Raw genomic sequence first — 19,464 nt, 5'->3', positions numbered from 1 at the left:
GTAAATTTCCATGTTGGTGGTTAGAGAAGGATGCTAGCCGCCCTTGAGGGAAAGTTGCTAGCGGGAAGCGTCCTTCGTGAGAAAAATAGAGTTCCCCTATCTTCCCGTAGTTGGGACAAAGACTGTATGTCTATTTGAAGGACTTTAGTTGACTAAATCCTAGGATTTATAACGGCTCCTCAGGCTAGCCGAACATGTACTGTGAAGATGCATCGACTTCTGGTAATCATCTTGCTCGAAGAATAGGGTCTGTGAGTGATGAGCCACGGGACAGAAACCGTTGGAATGTTTACTGTCGCGTGCCGCTAAAACTATTTCTTTTAAGGAGAGCTATAGAATAAATTTATAAACTTTATATTTCCATCGCTTATGAGGTACACTGTTGAGTATATAAACGTTAAGTAAATGATTGATTTGATGAGAGTAACCCGGTAATGACTTGTTGACTATTCTAACGTTTGCAGAATAAGTAAGTTACAGTGCCGATGCTGTGTGGGAGGAAAGCTAGCGATGGGTGTGTCTAGCGCACGGGACCATCGGATTTGTTCATGACATTTTTGGTTAGGAAAGTGAGGGCAGTAGACATTGCTTCTGATTGGATAAACGAAGGTTGGTGGACTAGGAAGGGTCTTAGCCGCCCTCGATAAAAAATGCTAGCGGGAACAGTAGTAGACAAGTAGTAGTAGACAATAATCTTTAGAAAATGATTTAGAAACAAAGATATTTGTTCGGTCTGAAAGATCTTAGCTAGCAAATTACTGAGATTTATGATGGGTCCTTAAGACTATTGAGGGTACGCAGTAAGGATGAGCGGACATCTGGTTCCCGTCTGGCTCGCGGTGTGTGGCCTGGTCTAGGTAGTGTGTCGCCCGACGTAACAACCAGTGGTATCTCATAAACCTTTGACAGAGACAACAGTAAATACATGTGTGTGTGCACGCGCATGTGTATGTATGCACATATTTGCCATGTTTGTATACACAAATTTAAGATTTCCATTAGAGTGAGTAAGACTCCTACTGGCCAGAAAATATTTCTCGAGTAAGGGACTTGAATCGATTTGTTAGACTTCGCTATTTATAATTAAACTGTATTGTATTATGGGGAGGGGGGATAAGGTATTAAAATTTTTTTTTTGCATTCTTTTTTTATTTTTTTAATTGAATGCATAATATCTTAAGAATATTGTGTCAAAATTTCAAGTCGATTGGAGCAAAATTGACGAAGTTACGAGTATTTTTATACATGTTGGATTTTAAAACCTACCCGACCTGAGCGTGCTATTGTTACCTGGCAGATGTTTCGCTCTCTATATAATAGCTGTACTGTATATTTTGTCAGTGTAGAGTATAAAATTTAGTGTAGCAGACGTACACGTGCGTTCCTATTTTCGCATCATTTTGGCTCCGTTTTCATTAAGTTTTGTGTTAAATTATTACTAAAATGCCTAAAAAAATTATAAGATCTGATAGACAATCAGCTGGTTCGAGATTATATCGACCTAGAAATAGAATTGTACCTCCCCAAAAACAAAAAACGAAGGCATTTCAACAAGTAGCGCGTCAGCTAAAAAAATAAAAGTGACCGTTGAAGATCAAGTTACGGAGGATCTTGAAAAACATTATAGGATAATTGATTTTTTATTAGTCTTTTCAACAATTGTTACGCTAGTGAAGTGTGTGAAATGTGATGGAAAAGTAAATTTTCATTCGACTAAGAAAGAAGGCCTTGGATTTAACATCAAAGTGTCGTGCGAATGCTGTAAACAGATTACAAATGTTCCGTCTCTGTCATCGTTGAAATTACAGCTTATGTGGCAGCCAGTGTCTTCAATGAAGGTTCTTTTGCTTTACTAACCTTCATGCAAGACATGGGAATCAGTAGTGGATCAAGCGCTCATGACTGGGCGCGATCAACTGACTCCATACGTATAAGCCGAGCAGAGCAGGAAGCTGAAAGACAAACTAAAGAAGGTAGGATTCGTCGTAGACATGAGCAAAAAGATGTTTTAGACATCATGGATGATAGCAACATCCTTTATGGACCTGGCATTGATGATTCAGTGTGAGGTAAGCCGATAAAATTCGCTTATGAATTTTTTATACCAGATTTATTAGTGTTTAAAACTTTAAAGCGTTTTCCCCACAACTCAGGTTTTCAAAGTCGGTGCTTCTCATAACTTCAAAACTACTGCACAGCTCCTTTTGAAATTTCGAACACTATTTTCGTACATAATTTACAAGGTAACGCTGGAGAGTTCTTTTAAATTTGTTAATTATTTTTATTTTACTATAACAAATTAGCCGACTTTTTCGCAAAAAAATCGCATTTTTCCCTTCAAAGTGTTCCAAAAAAGTGAAAAATTGAATTTTCGAAAAACCCTCCCAGCGTTACCTGGGGAAAATTGTTGCTTAACGAATGAACTTTGATTTTCTGATTTCAGATGATCCAGCACCAAGTTATGAGGAACACCGCAGTTCTACTTTTTTCCGAGACACGTCCGAATAATTGCTGCCATTGCCGTATTTTTTAATATTTCTCTCTGAAAATTTTATACAATATTCTTCGAATGTCATACTTTAATGTACTATTGATTTTAATAAAGAAATTTTAACTGTGTCGTCACAAAAAATTTACAAAAATATGCCTTTTTTGTACGAATCAACCTTAGCCCCCCCCCCCATTATGTAAAACTACATTTATTTAAACAACATTCTTTTGTATCACGTGAAATACTGTATGTATACTTTAAGTATATTGATGAAAATTATGGAAAGCAGTTTAGTTTATATTCTTTACCTTCAGTGATAATGCAAACAATGGTGTTAACAAATCAATGCCAGCGTTACGACTAACGGCCGATTTGTAAAGCACATTTCCGAATATTAAGAACATTACCCCCTCTACTGGAGTTTACTAAGCTGTGTATACGAATGCGATGCTTACAATACTTCTGATTCACGAATAATCAGATATTCATTGACGTGTGTTGATGTTGCTTCTTAGATACACAGATATACATACATATATAACGCGAGTTTATATAGAAAAGTGAACAAGAAAATTATATTGGACATAACGTGAAGTTAGTCAGAACATCTACTCAGTAACACGCATGCGCTGTAGCCACGTGAATCTGTCTGAACTGAGCGGCATGTTTGCTACTAGTGGGGGATGCCATTTTAATGCCCACAGTACTGCTTATGGTGGTGTCCGAGTTTGAACGGTATTTTCTCTCTCTGTGCATGTGTATATGTGCATAAAAAAAATTTACATTCTATCTTGACGCGAACTATTAACAAAAGAAAACATGTTCTGGATGCAAGTGAATAATAAGTGAATAATAAATGAGTGTGAACAACTTTTAAGATCATGTATAAGACGTTAACCTGAAATATCTTCCATTGTCTTCTGCTTTTCATTGATTTCACGATTTTTTATTAAATAATTACAGTTTTGTTAAATATATTTGATAACTGTATTTCATACAATTTCTATATTCATTTACAAGTTGCTACTGTTATCGCGCAGTTATGACATATTTTAAGGACAACGCGAATTGTTCTTTGAAGATATTATTAAAGTCTACTACTCACTAATCATAGATTTTCTTTGTGCACAGGCAAACAGTTTGTCTAATAATAATAATAATTTCATAAAGCAAATAGCTCGAGTGTTAGTTTACGTACGCCCCGTTGATGCAATCTCCATGGATATAAAATTGGACAACAAAATGGACGTAAGTACCTTTTGAAACATCATTCGATAAGAGAACTTTGACCGTATTGAATAATATATTTTGTTTCTATAAATCTTGTTTAATATAACATATTAAGCTAATGTTTATGTACCACTTTCTTTAACTATTTCAATATGACAAAATAAGATTTGCTTCTTTGGCCGTTGTGACGCAAACTTGTGATTTGTAATAGAAATGAAATTTAATTGTCGAATTAAACGGAATTTCCACCATGATACATAAAATTTTGTATAATGTATCCGTCAATTGTAAGATTACTTTGGCCAACGCGCTATGATCTCTTGCGTCTATGCTTTATATAATTATGGCTCGATAATAATACATGGATTAAAAATACTAAAGTAATGCAGAATGTCTAGCATCGATGCAACCTTGCTTATTATTGTTATCAATGTAATATTTAATTGCTCCGTTGTAGAGTAATGAGTTTATACGAATGTGATTATTTTACAATTAAATTTCATTTACATATTTTATTTTATAAAGGTGGAAATATTGAATTACAAATGATTTTCATTAATATGTTAATATTTAGTATACTGATTATGTTTACCATTTGTGCTATTATCATTTGTTATTAATTTTCCTAGGCTTGTAGAATATAAAATTGATATTTATACATATATAAATATGTTTTATGTAATATTAACGTAAATCACTGATCTATCGTGAAATGTTATCTATTTATTCGTACGATACGAAGTGAATTAATAAGAAAGATGCATGTTACAGATAAGATTTTTATCATATTAATGCGTTCAAGCATACAAGCGTCGAAGCATACGAGCGTTGAAACAACGTAAGTTGTAAAAAATATATTGCCGTATAATAGATTAAAACTCACACATGTACCAGGAACGTTCATCATTGGCAACGTGCGTTACCTTTTCACTGATGTATTTATATAAGTACGGGTATTGGATTCAGCTGAGGCATGCTTTGTATCGTATAACCTTAAATAGAGCAGGTCACGCGGACGTATCGTTAGTTATTCGTTATCAGTTCGATGAGTACGTATTTTTTATGTATGTCCAGCGATTATTTTATAACGAATAGTTGTATCGGAATGAGAACTTTTCTATTTTGTGCAAGGATTTTTAGATTTGTTTATTATAAATCATTTGTTATTGCAAAAATCATTTGTATGAATCAAATTATTTACAGTTTTTAACGCACTTCGATATCGATTCAGATTAAAAAGAAATATTATTGGAGTTGTACAACACAATGTCGCGAACGTTCCGTTAAGCATGGTTTACGCCACAGTCAAGAACAATCGCTATTTTTGAGAACTAGAAATTTAGCGCTTCGACGCCAACTCTGCAAAACAGGCAACGCTCGTATGCCGTGACTTCTACGTACGTACGAAATGACTGTGAAACGTATGTCTGTTTTAACGCTCGTGTACCCTTATGCCCAGGTTTGAATTTGTGTATGCGTTATGAAAAATATTGCTGCTGTGAGTTCATATACAAAATTTTTCCGCACACAGTTATAACAAGGCACAGATACACGTTTGCATTCGTGTGCGTGTGCGTGTGCGTGTGCCTGCGTGTATATATATTCTTACACAAATTGGCAACATAGTGAAAGGGAGGAATTTTGCATATGTCCCTTACTGCCCGAACAGCATCGGGACAGTAGTTCCAGTATAGTCTAGCGTAGAAAATTCGTTAAGCAGCCTGTACAAGCTGAAACGTATCGTAATGACGCCACGCATCGACTCCAGAGTCTGATGAAATGACATCCGTATATCAATATATACTTAATATATACCCATTGGTTTTGCTTACCAATTAAGAAAATGTATTACTTTCTGCATCTATGCAAGCCAATATACATCATGAAAGAACAGAAAACGTTGATGCGTTCGTCGCATCAGTGTTTCAGCGTATGTAAGCACCGTTGACAGTCACGTTTTCTTTCTGTTTGACCAGGTACTACCATTGACTGTTTCTCACACCGGTTACTGATCGCAATTGATTCCACAATATTTTCCACCGAATTCGATACAAATATTTTCATTTTAAACAATTCATGGTGATTTTTGTAAACATTTTGAGTTGTTTTTTTATATTTTCAAATGATATGGATTTTTTAGCGTTTTGCATGGTGTTTGTTACTCTGTCGTACATTTTATTTCTCATTTATAATATACAATTTGCTAAACATGTAGAAGGACCGCTCGTTGCTTTGTACCAATTTGTTACCTGGAAGAATACGTTCATGAAATAACGTTAAACAACCATGCTAAAAGTATTGTTTGCGAATCTGATTTTTCTTACATTTGAATATAATTGAGAGTTGAATATAGTCGACTTCACTACACAATAGTTTGAAAATATCGATCGGCCCTGTCCTAGGGTAAATGTTAGGAGTTGAGGAAAAGTTTCTTAGTAATTTTAATGGAGCCGTAAATTTACACAAAATTTACACCTCTCTTCTTACGTATGTAGTATTCTGGATTTGTGCAGTTATATATTTCATGTTTTTAATGGTAGAACCTGACTAACTCATAAACATGGCGTCATAAACCGTTCTTTCTAGTATCTAGTTCTGTAGCTCTATACGTAGCTTTCTATCCTACCCATGATATTCATGGCACGATTGACTTCAATTACTAGACTAGGACTGTTTCATAGATTTTTCCTTTCTTAGGATGTTACATTAGGTTTGTATATTTTTTTCAGCCTCCTGAATATGCAATAACAATAAAAGAAGAGCCAATCGATCCAGAGATCTGCGACGATTTGTCGCCAGTTGATACGAATACAGGGAATAAAAATGAAACAGCGACGTTTAAAGGTGAATCTTCGGACGACGTTTATTGTAAAAATGAAGAATCCGCGTTTCCTCAAGAAAGTACGTATTTAGAAAATAACAAATCGGATCCTGATAAACGAAAAAGTAAACGTAAAGTACCTTCAAACAACAGAATAAGTTGCAATGTTTGTTTGTTAACTTTTCAAGCTGAACATTTATTGGGACTGCATAATAAATTATATAGCTGTAATGTATTTAAGTGTAATAATTGCACTGCGATCTTCACTATGCATAGTTCGTTAATACGTCATTTAAAGAAGCAATGTTATATGAAAAAATTGTCTGGATATAGATGTAATTTTTGTAACCGAATGTTTTCCTATAAAAGACATCTTCAATCTCATTTATTCCATGTGCATGGGAACGCAATATTTTCTGGTGAAAGCAAAATCACGAAAACATCTCCTGAATCGTTAGGAAAGTCGAATCATTCGGATAGTATAGTCATGGCAGAATCAAATACTTCACACAGCCCCTGCACAAAAAACGTAAATAGCTCAATAAACATATCTTTGAAACTATCTAATGGTTCAAACAATACATCCACCAAGGATTCGAGCAGCAAGATCAAGTCTACGCATCCGAAATGGCTAAACGATTCGCGTGGTACACCTTCGAAAAGGATGAACTTCATATCGCCGTACAAAGACAAACCGAATGACAAATGGGTTAGCCTGAAAAAAGTTATCGATACGGAGAATATTCCTGTTGCTGCGACTATTGTTCCAACTTCAACGCATGAGACATTTAGTAACAAGACATCAACGGCTGCAGAAGTTATTCAGATGTCTACTTCTGTTAAGCGAAGCGAATCTCCTGTTAGGAAAAGATCATTTGTTCAAGATCATGTGAATTTAAAAACAATGATATCTTTATTAAGGAACGAAATAAAAGCTGAATCCGAAAGCTCTAATACCTTGCGCAATATGTCTTACAACCTTAGGCCAGTGAAAAGACGTTCTTCTTCTTTATATGATTCTTACGATTTATTGGAGTGTAAAGGATGTGTAGTCCGCTTGGAGAAATGCGACAAATTCTTGGAGTCTACTAGTTTTGTGTCAAACGAAGACGAAGACGAAAACGAAGACGCTTTCAAACAAGCAGTATCGATAAATGTGAAAAAGGAATTTGAAGGTTTTCGTGAAACAAGCTCGACATGTAACTTGCCTTTGAAAGCTGACACGATTGCGTCAAAGCGATTCAATGAATTTGTAAAATCTTCCGCTGATAGATTAATCGTACCTCAACGAGAATCGGTTGAATTTCAGAAGAACTTTGAAGTCTGTCAGCAGAAAATAATTCAATGTCATATTTGTAAAAAATCGTTTTCTTCGAAGGAGAACCTGCGCGAGCACATGAAATTGTTCCACACGATTTACATTTCGAGCATATGCAACGCGCGTTACACGTCCATGAATAAGTTACTAACTCACTATCTACGTCAGCATATTGTGTTTAAACGAAGGGAATGTTGCGTGTGTTATGAGAAGTTTGACACGTCGGCATTGTTGAAGCGGCACATGATTTTGCATTGTTTGAAGACCATAAGATCAAAAAAGGACGCTCCACCGATTGATGTTGAAATAAATTGCAACGCATTCAAGAAACAACACAAATGCAAAGGTTGTCGCAAACGATTTTGGCTATACTCATGTTTGAAACAACACGAGAATGTATGTCGTCGAATGAAAGCGTTAGGAAATAAACAACGTGTACCTCGTGTAAACCATTTGTCTCGGTCCTTGAAAGAACCAAGTGACATGGAACTCGGCATAGTACAGTCACCTGATTTGAAACAAATGTCGGATGTTTCGGGTGGGACGACAAGATCTTTGAAAAATTATTTGACTCCGAGTACGCTTATTACGGATGACACTTTCTCTTCGTCATTCGATACAGCTGCAAAACACAGAAGGTTACTTAATGGGATTGCACGTGTAAAGGGTCACCAAGCGGACAAGATGAACAGAACAAAGTTTCCTTGCACTACTTGTGGAACACAATTCCAAACATTTAAAAATTTGTGCATACACGAGCGCACCTATCGCCAAACAGCCACAGAAAAGTGTAACGTTTGTAACACGATGTTTTCCACTAAAAGATTCTTACAGTTTCACATGCTTGCTACTCATGCGCCTTCGTGTTCGGTGAACTACAAATTCTTTTGTAAGTTCTGCAATCAAGGATTTGTTAAGAAACAGAGTCTTCAAATTCACGAACGACACTTGCATATTGGGCAAGATTCTAGGTTAGTGCTGAATTCCGATTGCGCTGTGCAAGATAAACCGATCTGTAGTATATGCCATTTGTTATTCGAATCCTACGAACGTTTAGTCGAGCATAACACGTATTATTACAAGGGCAATGATTTTTTATGCGCAATATGTGATAAGTCGTTTGAAGGAATGTACAAGCTTTATCATCACAACAAGTTGCAGCATTATCCGGACGAACCATGGAAATTGTACCCTTACAAATGCGATACTTGTAACGAAGGCTTCAGCTACGAATCACATCTCCACGCACATAAGCTACACGTTCATTCGCACGATTCGCCCGTTGACAAGGCGCGCGACCGCGATACATCGGATCAGACTTTTCGCATGTGTTCATGATTTTTTGGATAAATTAAGATAATCATAAAATAAAAGCATAGAGAATATTTAATTCTTCGATTTATAGATCGTTTCAAAATCAATTTTCACGGTACTATACCGAAGAATCGGCCTAGATTGAGACGTACAATAAACACGTCAAGTACACACACACATACGAAGCAAATGATTTCAAAGTGTCCTTTAAGTCATGACACGCATGAAATGTATCGATATTTGTTGAAATATACTTTACAAGACAAATCAACGCTTCTGACCTAGTACGAACTGCGCTCGGCTCAAACATCGAGCATTGAGTGAAGTTTGGGTGTCAGCCTTAGGCGCTTCCTGTTCATTGTTTGCGATGGTCTCAGTTTGTTGAAGCAGAATATGTCAAGCATTCTAGGCTAGACGACCAGCCAGAAAGCGAGTGAACTAGATATTCCATACTGTCTCTAACTTTATTTAATATACATTGCTTTGTTCCCATAAAAAATAAAGAGATCTAATCGCGTTATCGTATCGTTTACTAAGTGCCGCTTGAAACAGCTTAATGAAAATTATGATATATCGAGTAATAAATTTGTCTGCTTTTCTTTGAACGCGTTATATGTATGTGCTTTCATATACGTATATGTGTGTGTGTGCGCGCGTGCATGCGTGCGTGCGTGTGTATTTTATCAAGTACGTTGATCACTACCCTATTTCATTATTGTAAAATTTTTTGTTAAAGGGAATTTTTCGTTCGACGTGCGCGTTTGCGGATCTTCATATTTTATAAATTGTTTTTGGTCAACGTAAATGTTTGAAGAAGTTAGAAAATAAGTGAAGCGAGGGTAAGTAAATGTTGCAATTTCTTTTCTTAATTGGCCTGATATTCGTCATTTTTCTTCTATTGCAATGTTTATTCGCTATAATTATTCGTTTAAACGTCCGCTCGGTATAATAATTATAACATCCGTTGAAAAATGAACAAATCTATTAATGAATCTGATATTGAGATTAAAAAAAAATTCATTTCGTTTGTCACACGTGGAATGATTATATGATAAGTTTCATATTTGACAGATGACTAATTTAAATATGGATCGTAATTACAATTTTCATTGTGAGATGATATATTTACTTACCCAGCTATCGATTAACGACATCGAATGATAATTGTACGGGAACGATAATGCTTTGTAATGTGCAATTAAACTATTACGTTAAATATTCAGTAAATAAATATTTCAATTTCCATCACAGTGTAGGTCGTACGATACGATAATCGAGAGGAACACGAGACCAAGAACGATATGTATCGCTATGAAAGCACGAATGAAAATTGTCGTATTAGAATTTCTATAAAGAAATAAGAATTGACATTTATATCACAGAATAGTTGCAGCGCGTAATCGAATAAATTGGTTGCTTCACAGCGAGAAAATGAAATATTTTTAAGAGCTTTCACCGGTTCTGCCGTACAATAAAACGAACAGTTGAGCAGTTATAGGAGCTAACATTTGCATTTTCTAAAAATTAGAAAGCTGGTAAACTTAATAGATTGCTCGGGAAACTTGTAGATCTTAGTAGTACGATATGTACTGTTTTCAAAAGTGTAAGTATTCTTGAATAAATTACATTTTCTAGAAAATAATGTAAATTCTTTCCCCGTGTAAACTACGAAATTCGTACAACCTTTGTTGCTGTACGAACCAACACTCTCGCATTCGAAACGTGTATGACTCGCGTTAATTAAAAGACGCGACATGAAGTTAAAATTATGTCTTTGTATACTCAGGACTCGAAATAGGGTGAACTGGTACCATTGTATACGGCACTTTGAGTCGAAACGTTTTGTACAAGCAACGTTAATTACAAGATTGAAGCTACGTTTTTGTTGAACCATCAACAAGAAAAAAATTTTTTTTTTTATTAAGTTGTTTACATTCACAATTTGTCCGATTTGGACATTTGGTAGAATTTTGTGGCTTGTTTGATTATCATGTGGGTTGCTACCCCCAGCAGGGTACCATCTTCGTGTTTGTTAGGTTATATCCTTTGTGAGATCTGTTGGGTGTTTCCTTTTTAGTCTTCTTTCTATGCTTGATGTGTTGATCGTTTCCACTGCCAGCCGGTTCGGGTGCGTTGCTATTCTTTCCTCTGTACCTTCTTGCGCATCTGCTAATCTCCTCTTTGACCGTTGGTATTTCCAGGTTCTTCCGTATATCCTCGTTTCTAACGTACCATGGGGCGTTTACAATTGTTCTAAGAATTTTAGCTTGAATTGTCTCTATTTTGTTTATATGGCTCTTTGCTGCTGTCCCCCATAGTGGTATTCCGTACGTCCAGATTGGTTTTATGATCATTTTGTATATTTTTAATTTATTTTCTATGCTTAGTTTGGATTTTCGACTTGTTAGCCAATGCATTTGTCTCCTTGCTGTCTGTATTTTGTCTATTATTGATTTAATATGATGTTTCCATGTGAGTCGTGTATCTAAGAAGGAGTCCTAGGTATTTGACTTGCCTTGTTTGTATTATGTGCGTGCCGTTCAGTGTTTGGTGGTATCTGTTTTCGCAGTGTGAATATAATATGGTTGCATTTATCGGGGTTTCCTTTTATTTGTTTATCTTGCAGCCACTTTTCTGTTTTCGTGGTATGTTCTTGTAGTAATTTGACTGCTGTTTCTGGGTTAGCGTGCCTGACTAGTACAGTTGTGTAGTCCGCGAATGTCAGTATTTTGCTATTGGTAGTTGTTGGTATGCTGACCGTATATAGTGTGTATAGTATTGGTCCTAAGACGCTTCCTTGCCGAACCCCTACCATGATGTCTTTGACTTCGCAGTATGTGTCCTTAATTTTTACTACGAAGGTTCTGCTGCTTAAATAAGATTTTATTAAATGGTATATCTGTTCCGGGAATTGTATTCTGATTGATTAAAGTAGATTTTCGTGGTTTATTTTGTCAAATGCTTTCTCGATGTCCATAAAGAGGGCTGTGTATTGTTTGTTTTCTAATGCTAGTATTATTTCATTAGTGAGCATGTGCATTTGCTCTATCGTGGAGTGTTTGTTTCTGAATCCAAATTGGTTATCTGGTATTAATTTTTCCTTCTGTATTATTGGTTTTAAGCGAGCGTAAATTATTTTTTCTATTATTTTGGAAAACACGGGAAGTGGTGATATTGATCTGTAAGATGCTGTTTGGTGTGGGTCTTTGCCTGGTTTAGGTAACATTATGATCTGTACTAGTTTCCATAGTTTAGGATAGTATTGGAATCTTAATATTGCATTGTAAATTATCGTGATTAGTTGTATCGCTTTTGGCGGAAGGTTTCTCAAGATTTTGCCATTGATTAGGTCGATTCCTGGTGCTTTACTTGTCTTTGTTGCCTTAATTAAGTTTGTAACTTCCTGCGCTGTTGTGCTGAGTATGGTGCAACGTTTATCAGTTGTATTGCATTTTCCACTTCTTCATTTGTTTGCCATCTGGGGATGCTGTTATTAATTTCGTACGGTGAAAATATATTTTGTAGGTGCTTCGAAAATTCTTCTGCCTGCTCTTCGTTGCTTCTGGCCCATGTGTTGTCCATTTTTCTGATTGCTGGAATTGATTTTATTGTTTTCTTAACTTTGTTAGTGACTTTCCATAGGGAGTAGTTGATATTCTCATGCGCGGATAGTAATTCGATGAATTTTGAGAATTCGTTATTATGATGTTCCCTTATTTTATTCTTTAATTCCTTTGTAAGTTTATTTAGGTTTTTCTTGTTTTCTCGTGTTCTTTGTTTTTGCCATTTTGCTTTCGCTTTTCTTTTTTCCCTGATTTTATCTAGCATGTCCTGTGGAATAATTTTTGATTGCCTGCTATTTGATTCATGGGTGGTGGTTGCCCACGCTGCTTCCTGTATTGTTTCTGTCATAGTTGCTACTGCCTGCTCAATGTGTTCAGGTGTTTTCAACGGGATGTTGCAGTTGATTTTGCTCTCGATTATTTCTTTAAATGTTTGCCATTTGGTGATTTTATTGCATAGCGTCTCTGGATTGCTATAATGTATTGGTTTGTTTCTGTATGTAATTATTATGAGTGTATGATCGGAACTAAGCTCTAGGCTGGGTGTTATTTTTAGTTTATTTGCGTGTAGTCCCTTTGTAACTACAAAATCAGGTAGGTCAGGTATTTTGCTCAGGTCTGTCGGCTAGTATGTCGGCATCCCCATAGCGTGTGCTTTGCATTGTAGTCTCCCGCTGCGATATACTTGTCACCTAAGTGTCGAAAGTACTTTTCTCACATTTGTGTTGTCACTTTGTATCGCGGTAGTACATATACTGCTGACAACTGAAAGTGGTTGCTGTTAATTTGTACTGTAACGGTGGTTGCTTGGGTATATTCCTTTCTTACTTGGCTGTGTAAGTGATGTTTTATATCGTTTCTTATTATCACTGCGGTCCCTCCGTGTGCTTTTCCTGAGGGGTGTTTGGTATTATATATGGTGTAGTATGATATTTTCATGTAGCTTTTTGGAGTGAAGTGTGTTTCTGAAACAAGTAATATGTCTATACTTTTGTTATATAGGAATGTTTTAGTTTCTAGGGCCCGTTGTAGTAGGCCGTTTGAGTTCCAGGCTGCTGTTTTCAGCGTGTCAAAACAAACACTCCACTATACAGCAAATGCACAGGTTCTGTTAAGCCACGAGGCTTACAACAGGCTGTATTTCTAACCGTCCCTCGCGGTCCTACAGTGTCGCAAGCAGATCGTCTTATCTGCCTGACGGAACATATACAATGTATCGTCGAGCGCATAGTTGTCACCAAGCAGCGAGATCTAGAAACGTCGATTTTGGTCCGTTACTTTTCCACACAAGAAGATGGCATACGTGATCATAGGCGCGAACGGTGGCGTGACTCGAACGTAGTGGGGGTCGTCTCCCAGAAAAGACAAAGAAATGATCGAAGGGCAATCAGTCTCTTCTGACGAGTCAAACGTTATACATCGAGAGGTCTGACAAGTAAAATCAAAGACGCATAGTCTAACGAATTCATTGAGAGATATCGTAAAGTCGGGTCAACTTTTTGTAACATATTTACTGTATTCAATGTTAAACTATTTGTGGCGTATTCATCATATTATTGTCAAATATAGTATTTTATGTTAACCTGTTAATACAGTGTTAAGTTCATTGAACCACCTCTGTTATCTTAATCGAAACAGGGGAACGACTATTTCGCGGCGTCGATTAACAGAATCGTAGCGAGAATTTACGCCTCTCACTGACGCGTTTTCCTCGCGACCACGTCTCTCCTCGAACAGCCGTAACAGACTCATTATCGAAATAATACTAGCATTAGAAAACAATCAATAGTGCACAGCCCTCTTTATGGACATAGAGAAAGCATTTGACAAAATAAACCAAAAAAAATGCCTACTACAAACAATCAGGAAACAATTCCCGGAACAGATATACCATTTAATAAAATCTTACTTAAGCAGCAGAATTTTCGTAATAAAAATCAAGGACACATACTCCCAACTCAAAGATATCATGGCAGGGGTTTCGCAAGGAAGCGTCTTAGGACCAATACTATACACACTATATACGGTCAGCATACCAACAACTACCAATAGCAAAATACTGACATTCGCGGACTACACAGCTGTACTAGTCAGGCACGCTAACCCAGAAACAGCAGTCAAATTACTACAAGAACATACCACGAAAATAGAAAAGTGGCTGCAAGATAAACAAATAAAAGGAAACCCCGATAAATGCAACCATATTATATTCACACTGCGAAAACAGATACCACCAAACACTGAACGGCACGCACATAATACAAACAAGGCAAGTCAAATACCTAGGACTCCTTCTTAGATACACGACTCACATGGAAACATCATATTAAATCAATAATAGACAAAATACAGACAGCAAGGAGACAAATGCATTGGCTAACAAGTCGAAAATCCAAACTAAGCATAGAAAATAAATTAAAAATATACAAAACGATCATAAAACCAATCTGGACGTACGGATTACCACTCTATGGGGGACAACAGCAAAGAGCCATATAAAGAATATAGAGACAGTGCAAGCTAAAATTCTTAGAACAATAGTAAACGCTCCATGGTACGTTAGAAACGAGGATATACGGAAGGACCTGGAAATACCAACGGTCAAAGAGGAAATTAGCAGACACGCAGGAAAATATAAAGAAAGAATAGGTACACACCCAAACCGGCTAGCTGCGGAAATGATCAACACCTCAAACATGGATAGAAGACTGAAAAGGAAACACCCAGCAGACCTCACAAAGGACACAACCTAACAAACACGAAGATGGTATCCCACTGGGGTAACCACCCAAATGATAATCAAACAGCTAAAAAATTCTACCAAATGCCCAAACTGGACAAATTGTGAATGTAAAGAATCAAATAAAAAAAAATATATATTTACTATAAGCAGAAGATAGGAGATAGATTTGTGGTGGATTTGGGCAACCAATACTGACCCATACACTGCATCAGACACACAACTATAGGCTGACTACACTATAGTACTTTCGACAGTTATTTGCGAATATCTCGGATACTAAGGCCGACCGCCGGTTTTATACATGGGAAAAATTTATTCAGTATGTTAAACTTTACGATATATTCAAAACCCATTGAAATCGAAGAAGAAATAGTTTTCCTACAAGTCCACTCATTATCATATGTTTATCTATGTTTTAATTCAGTACTTATGTATATTCCTATATACATATGTAAATAATATATCTCTGACACAGAAATACTCGTAGAGTTGCAGGCATTACAAATGTCTGACATCCAATTAAAAAAATCTCAACAAAAAACCAATAGATAACAACGTACTGCTCCCAATCTACATAGTCCAAGTATCCCCTCATAGCAATATTAGTAACTTACTAAAAATTAGCCGTCTGAATTACTTTAGGGTAAAATGGGGAAAAATCGGAAAAAATTACATAACGCAATGTCACAAATGCCAACTGTTATGTCATACCTCACAAAACTGTAACCTTAATTATCGACGCGTAAAATACATTGAGCCGCACTGACCAGGCGAGTGCAAAATAAAAAAAGAACCTACCCAACCCTCCTACCCAACATAAGCAAAGTATTCGAAATAGTCATAAACAACCCCCTAGTCTCCTTCAGCACAAAAAACAACCTAATCCCAGAAAATCAAATCGGCTTCCGACACAAACATTCCACACTGCACGCAGTAAATAAACTAGCGTCGGACATCTGGTGGGCTCTCAATGCAAAGCAATGAGTAGCCGCCTGCCTTGAAAAAGCATTCGATATAGTAAGAATTTTAGGCCCTATATACAAAATGTGTATTTCTTTGGGCAATAAACGTTATAATTAAAATTAAAAAAGCACTCGTTTTCGTCTGATGACGAAAGTTAAGCAACGCTAGACACGTATGGTACTTAGATGGTTGACCGCTTGGGAACTCCGTGTGGTATTGGTTTTTTTATTTTTCCAATTTTTTTTTTTTTTTTTTTTTTTTTGCTTTCCTCAATAATCTATTTTTAACAATCTATAATATAAGCATCGAAAAAAAGAAATGTTTTCTTACTATTACTACGCGATTATTACCATACATTATATCCTTCTCATTTTTACACACATCTGTTTTTTTAATATTCTTTTTTCTTGAATATTAAAAGCAAGTAATAAAACTACTTACTTCAGCCAACTCTCATACCACGTTGAGTGCACTCGTTCTCGTCCGATCACGAAAGTTAAGCAACGTAGGGCACGGATAGTACTTAGATGGGTGACCGCTTGGGAACTCCGTGTGGTGTTGGCTTTTTTTAATTTTTTCCATTTCCTCCTATTTTTTTTAATAATTTATGGTCATGTACATCGTGTTAAGAATATACTTTTAGTATCACAGCGTATGTCAATGTCGTTGTTATTCGTTATACATCCAAGTACGCTTGTTTGGAAGTCAATAGACTATTGCTGAATCACGTACTACTTATAAATTGTTGTCTAGCACGTAAGTGTAATTTCATGTATTATACATTATACACCAGTACTGTGCGCTATAATTCATGAACTGTACAATAGATTTAACGCACCAATTGTCTATGCATCTATTGCGCTGATTCCTGCAGTAGTTTTTATTTTCGACACTCTATGGCCGCCGTTTGCACAAAACGGCTATTTATATTTATTCCAATTTTTATTCCACGGATGACGACATAATAAATTTGTTAACATATAGCAAACTTGATACCGAATATTCATTACATACGTTTAATCCATTATGCCATTCGTGGTTTAAGTGAATATTAACTTTCACGTTAAAAAGACAAAGAAGGTGAAACCATACTAATTACTGTACGTTCTGGTCGTTGTAAAAGTTTTTGGGTGGAAGAAACATAAACAGCTTGGTTTTCTTTTCCTAATCAAATTCTGTTTCTTTCTATGATAACGCAATGGAAATCATAGAAAGCAACGGATATAACATAGCTGATTAAATAAACCAGTAACACCATAAATTAATTATGCGCATAAAGTTAATATTACTTGTCTACCAACCAACCAACCAAACAGCACAAGTTATGTGATATAAACAACCTGATGAGATAATCTTTCAAACACGAGTCCAAAATCTACAATGGCACAACTTTTCTTCGAAACAGAGACGTCCAGCTATTTTTTCTACAGCCCGTTTTCACTATGAATTCGATGGAATACCGTTTGGCCTAAAAGGTGCAGCCACCTGGGCAAAATTTCATACATTTGGGTGGACGTACGCACATTGTTCATCTTCACGAACATTTATATGTAAAGTCACATACACATATTGTCTCCATAGTTGTTCGAAAATCGTGTCTCCTTGGCGATGAATTACAGTAGAGTTTTGTACAGTAGTGAATTATTGAGAAATGACAGCGCAAGCGAAACAGAAAATGGTGTGAGAGTCGGTTTGATAAGATACATATCGGTCAAGCAATGTTCGTCAAGGTAAGTCTTGTGTTTAGACTCGAGTCGGTCTTTTTGATCCAACGCTTGCATAAAATGCTAACAGTTATTCTTTTCGTACAACAATATCAATTATTTATTAGCATACTATTTTTATAATCAATTTGTTATATTTTCTGTATAATTGATCGCCACTATGCTTCTCGTAATTAATCGGTCGTCATTCCCGTTACTGGCGGCAAATCAACCTACAGGACCCTAGTGTTCCCTTTAACACGCCGCGAAGTTCGACGGTTGAGTAGTGTAAAATGATCCGAATTCAACCGTCCATGAAAGAATACTAATTATCATCCATCAGTCAATGGTTAACCTCTATGTTCAATTTTTTTAAATTAAATTTTTACTGATGTTTTTGTGAGATTTTTCTGATTAAAATGAGACCAAACACGATATAATTTACATCGCATTTATATGTATATGTCGAAGATAAAAGGACACCGAAGCCTTCCCTTTGGAATTTTGGGAAAATCCCTTAACACTTTAATCTAGATTCTACCATAGCCGCAATTAAGCAATCGTCGTTATTCAATCCGATTGTATTTGTTCGAGATTTTTGATAATGAACTTGGGCCACAGCTAGTCGCCGAACGTAGCCGCGGTCAAGGGATAAACGTTTTTACCTAACAGATACTTTTTTTTTTATTTTATTTATTAAAATTTACAATCAATTCTCGCATTGAGAATTTTCAGTCATTTTTCTGGCGTGGCGCAGTGACATGACTAATTGTTTATAATAGTTAATACTTATTATAGATAAGTATAATTTATAAGTACTTGTTATAAGTAGGTAAATATTACTTAATAGATAAATAAATATTATTTAGTATAAGTATCTAATTAAATCTAGTGTTTAGGTCTAGCGGGTAGTGTCTCTTCAGCCTGCGGATCTAGTTCGTCGTATCAAGTAGATTAGGGGGTTTCGGTGTTTGTTGATTCTTTTGCTATATCTGTCGCTATATTTTGCTATTTCCTCTTTGACTGTGGGTATCTTGAGGTCGCGATGTATTGTTTCGTTGGTAACATACCAAGGTGCATCTATTAGGGATCTTAGCGTTTTCGATTGGAAGCGTTGAAGTATTTCAATGTTAGAGTTACTTGCTGTTCCCCATAGTTGGATTCCGTAGGTCCAGACAGGTTTTATTACGGTCTTGTAGAGGGTAATTTTATTCTGTATATTTAGTTTGGAGTGTCTGCCCGTGAGCCAATAGAATTTTTTTAGTTTGTTCTTAAGTTGCTTCGTTCTGTCTGTGATGTGGTTTCGCCATGTTAGTCT

General features: G+C 36.2%; 1 protein-coding gene and 1 non-coding gene across 2 annotated transcripts; both read left to right on the top strand.

Annotated features, from left to right (window-relative positions):
• The first annotated feature begins 3,159 nt into the window (after positions 1-3,159).
• On the top strand, positions 3,160-10,781 carry LOC138189100 (zinc finger protein Xfin-like). Its single transcript, XM_069131259.1, has 3 exons — positions 3,160-3,325; positions 3,623-3,739; positions 6,451-10,781. The coding sequence occupies exons 1-3, from the start codon at positions 3,311-3,313 to the stop codon at positions 9,196-9,198; spliced, it is 2,880 nt and encodes a 959-aa protein (XP_068987360.1). The 5' UTR covers positions 3,160-3,310; the 3' UTR covers positions 9,199-10,781.
• Positions 10,782-16,888: 6,107 nt separating this feature from the next.
• LOC138189183 (5S ribosomal RNA) lies at positions 16,889-17,007 on the top strand. Its single transcript, XR_011175950.1, has one exon. It is a non-coding gene; the product is annotated as a 5S ribosomal RNA (ribosomal RNA).
• The last annotated feature ends 2,457 nt before the right edge of the window (positions 17,008-19,464 follow it).

The sequence above is a fragment of the Bombus flavifrons genome, chromosome 18, assembly GCF_040668555.2.
Source record: "Bombus flavifrons isolate JBK064 chromosome 18, iyBomFlav1_principal, whole genome shotgun sequence".
Lineage (NCBI taxonomy): Eukaryota > Metazoa > Arthropoda > Insecta > Hymenoptera > Apidae > Bombus > Bombus flavifrons.
Note: the sequence above shows the minus strand (reverse complement) of the source record. Positions and strands in the feature narration are given on the sequence as shown.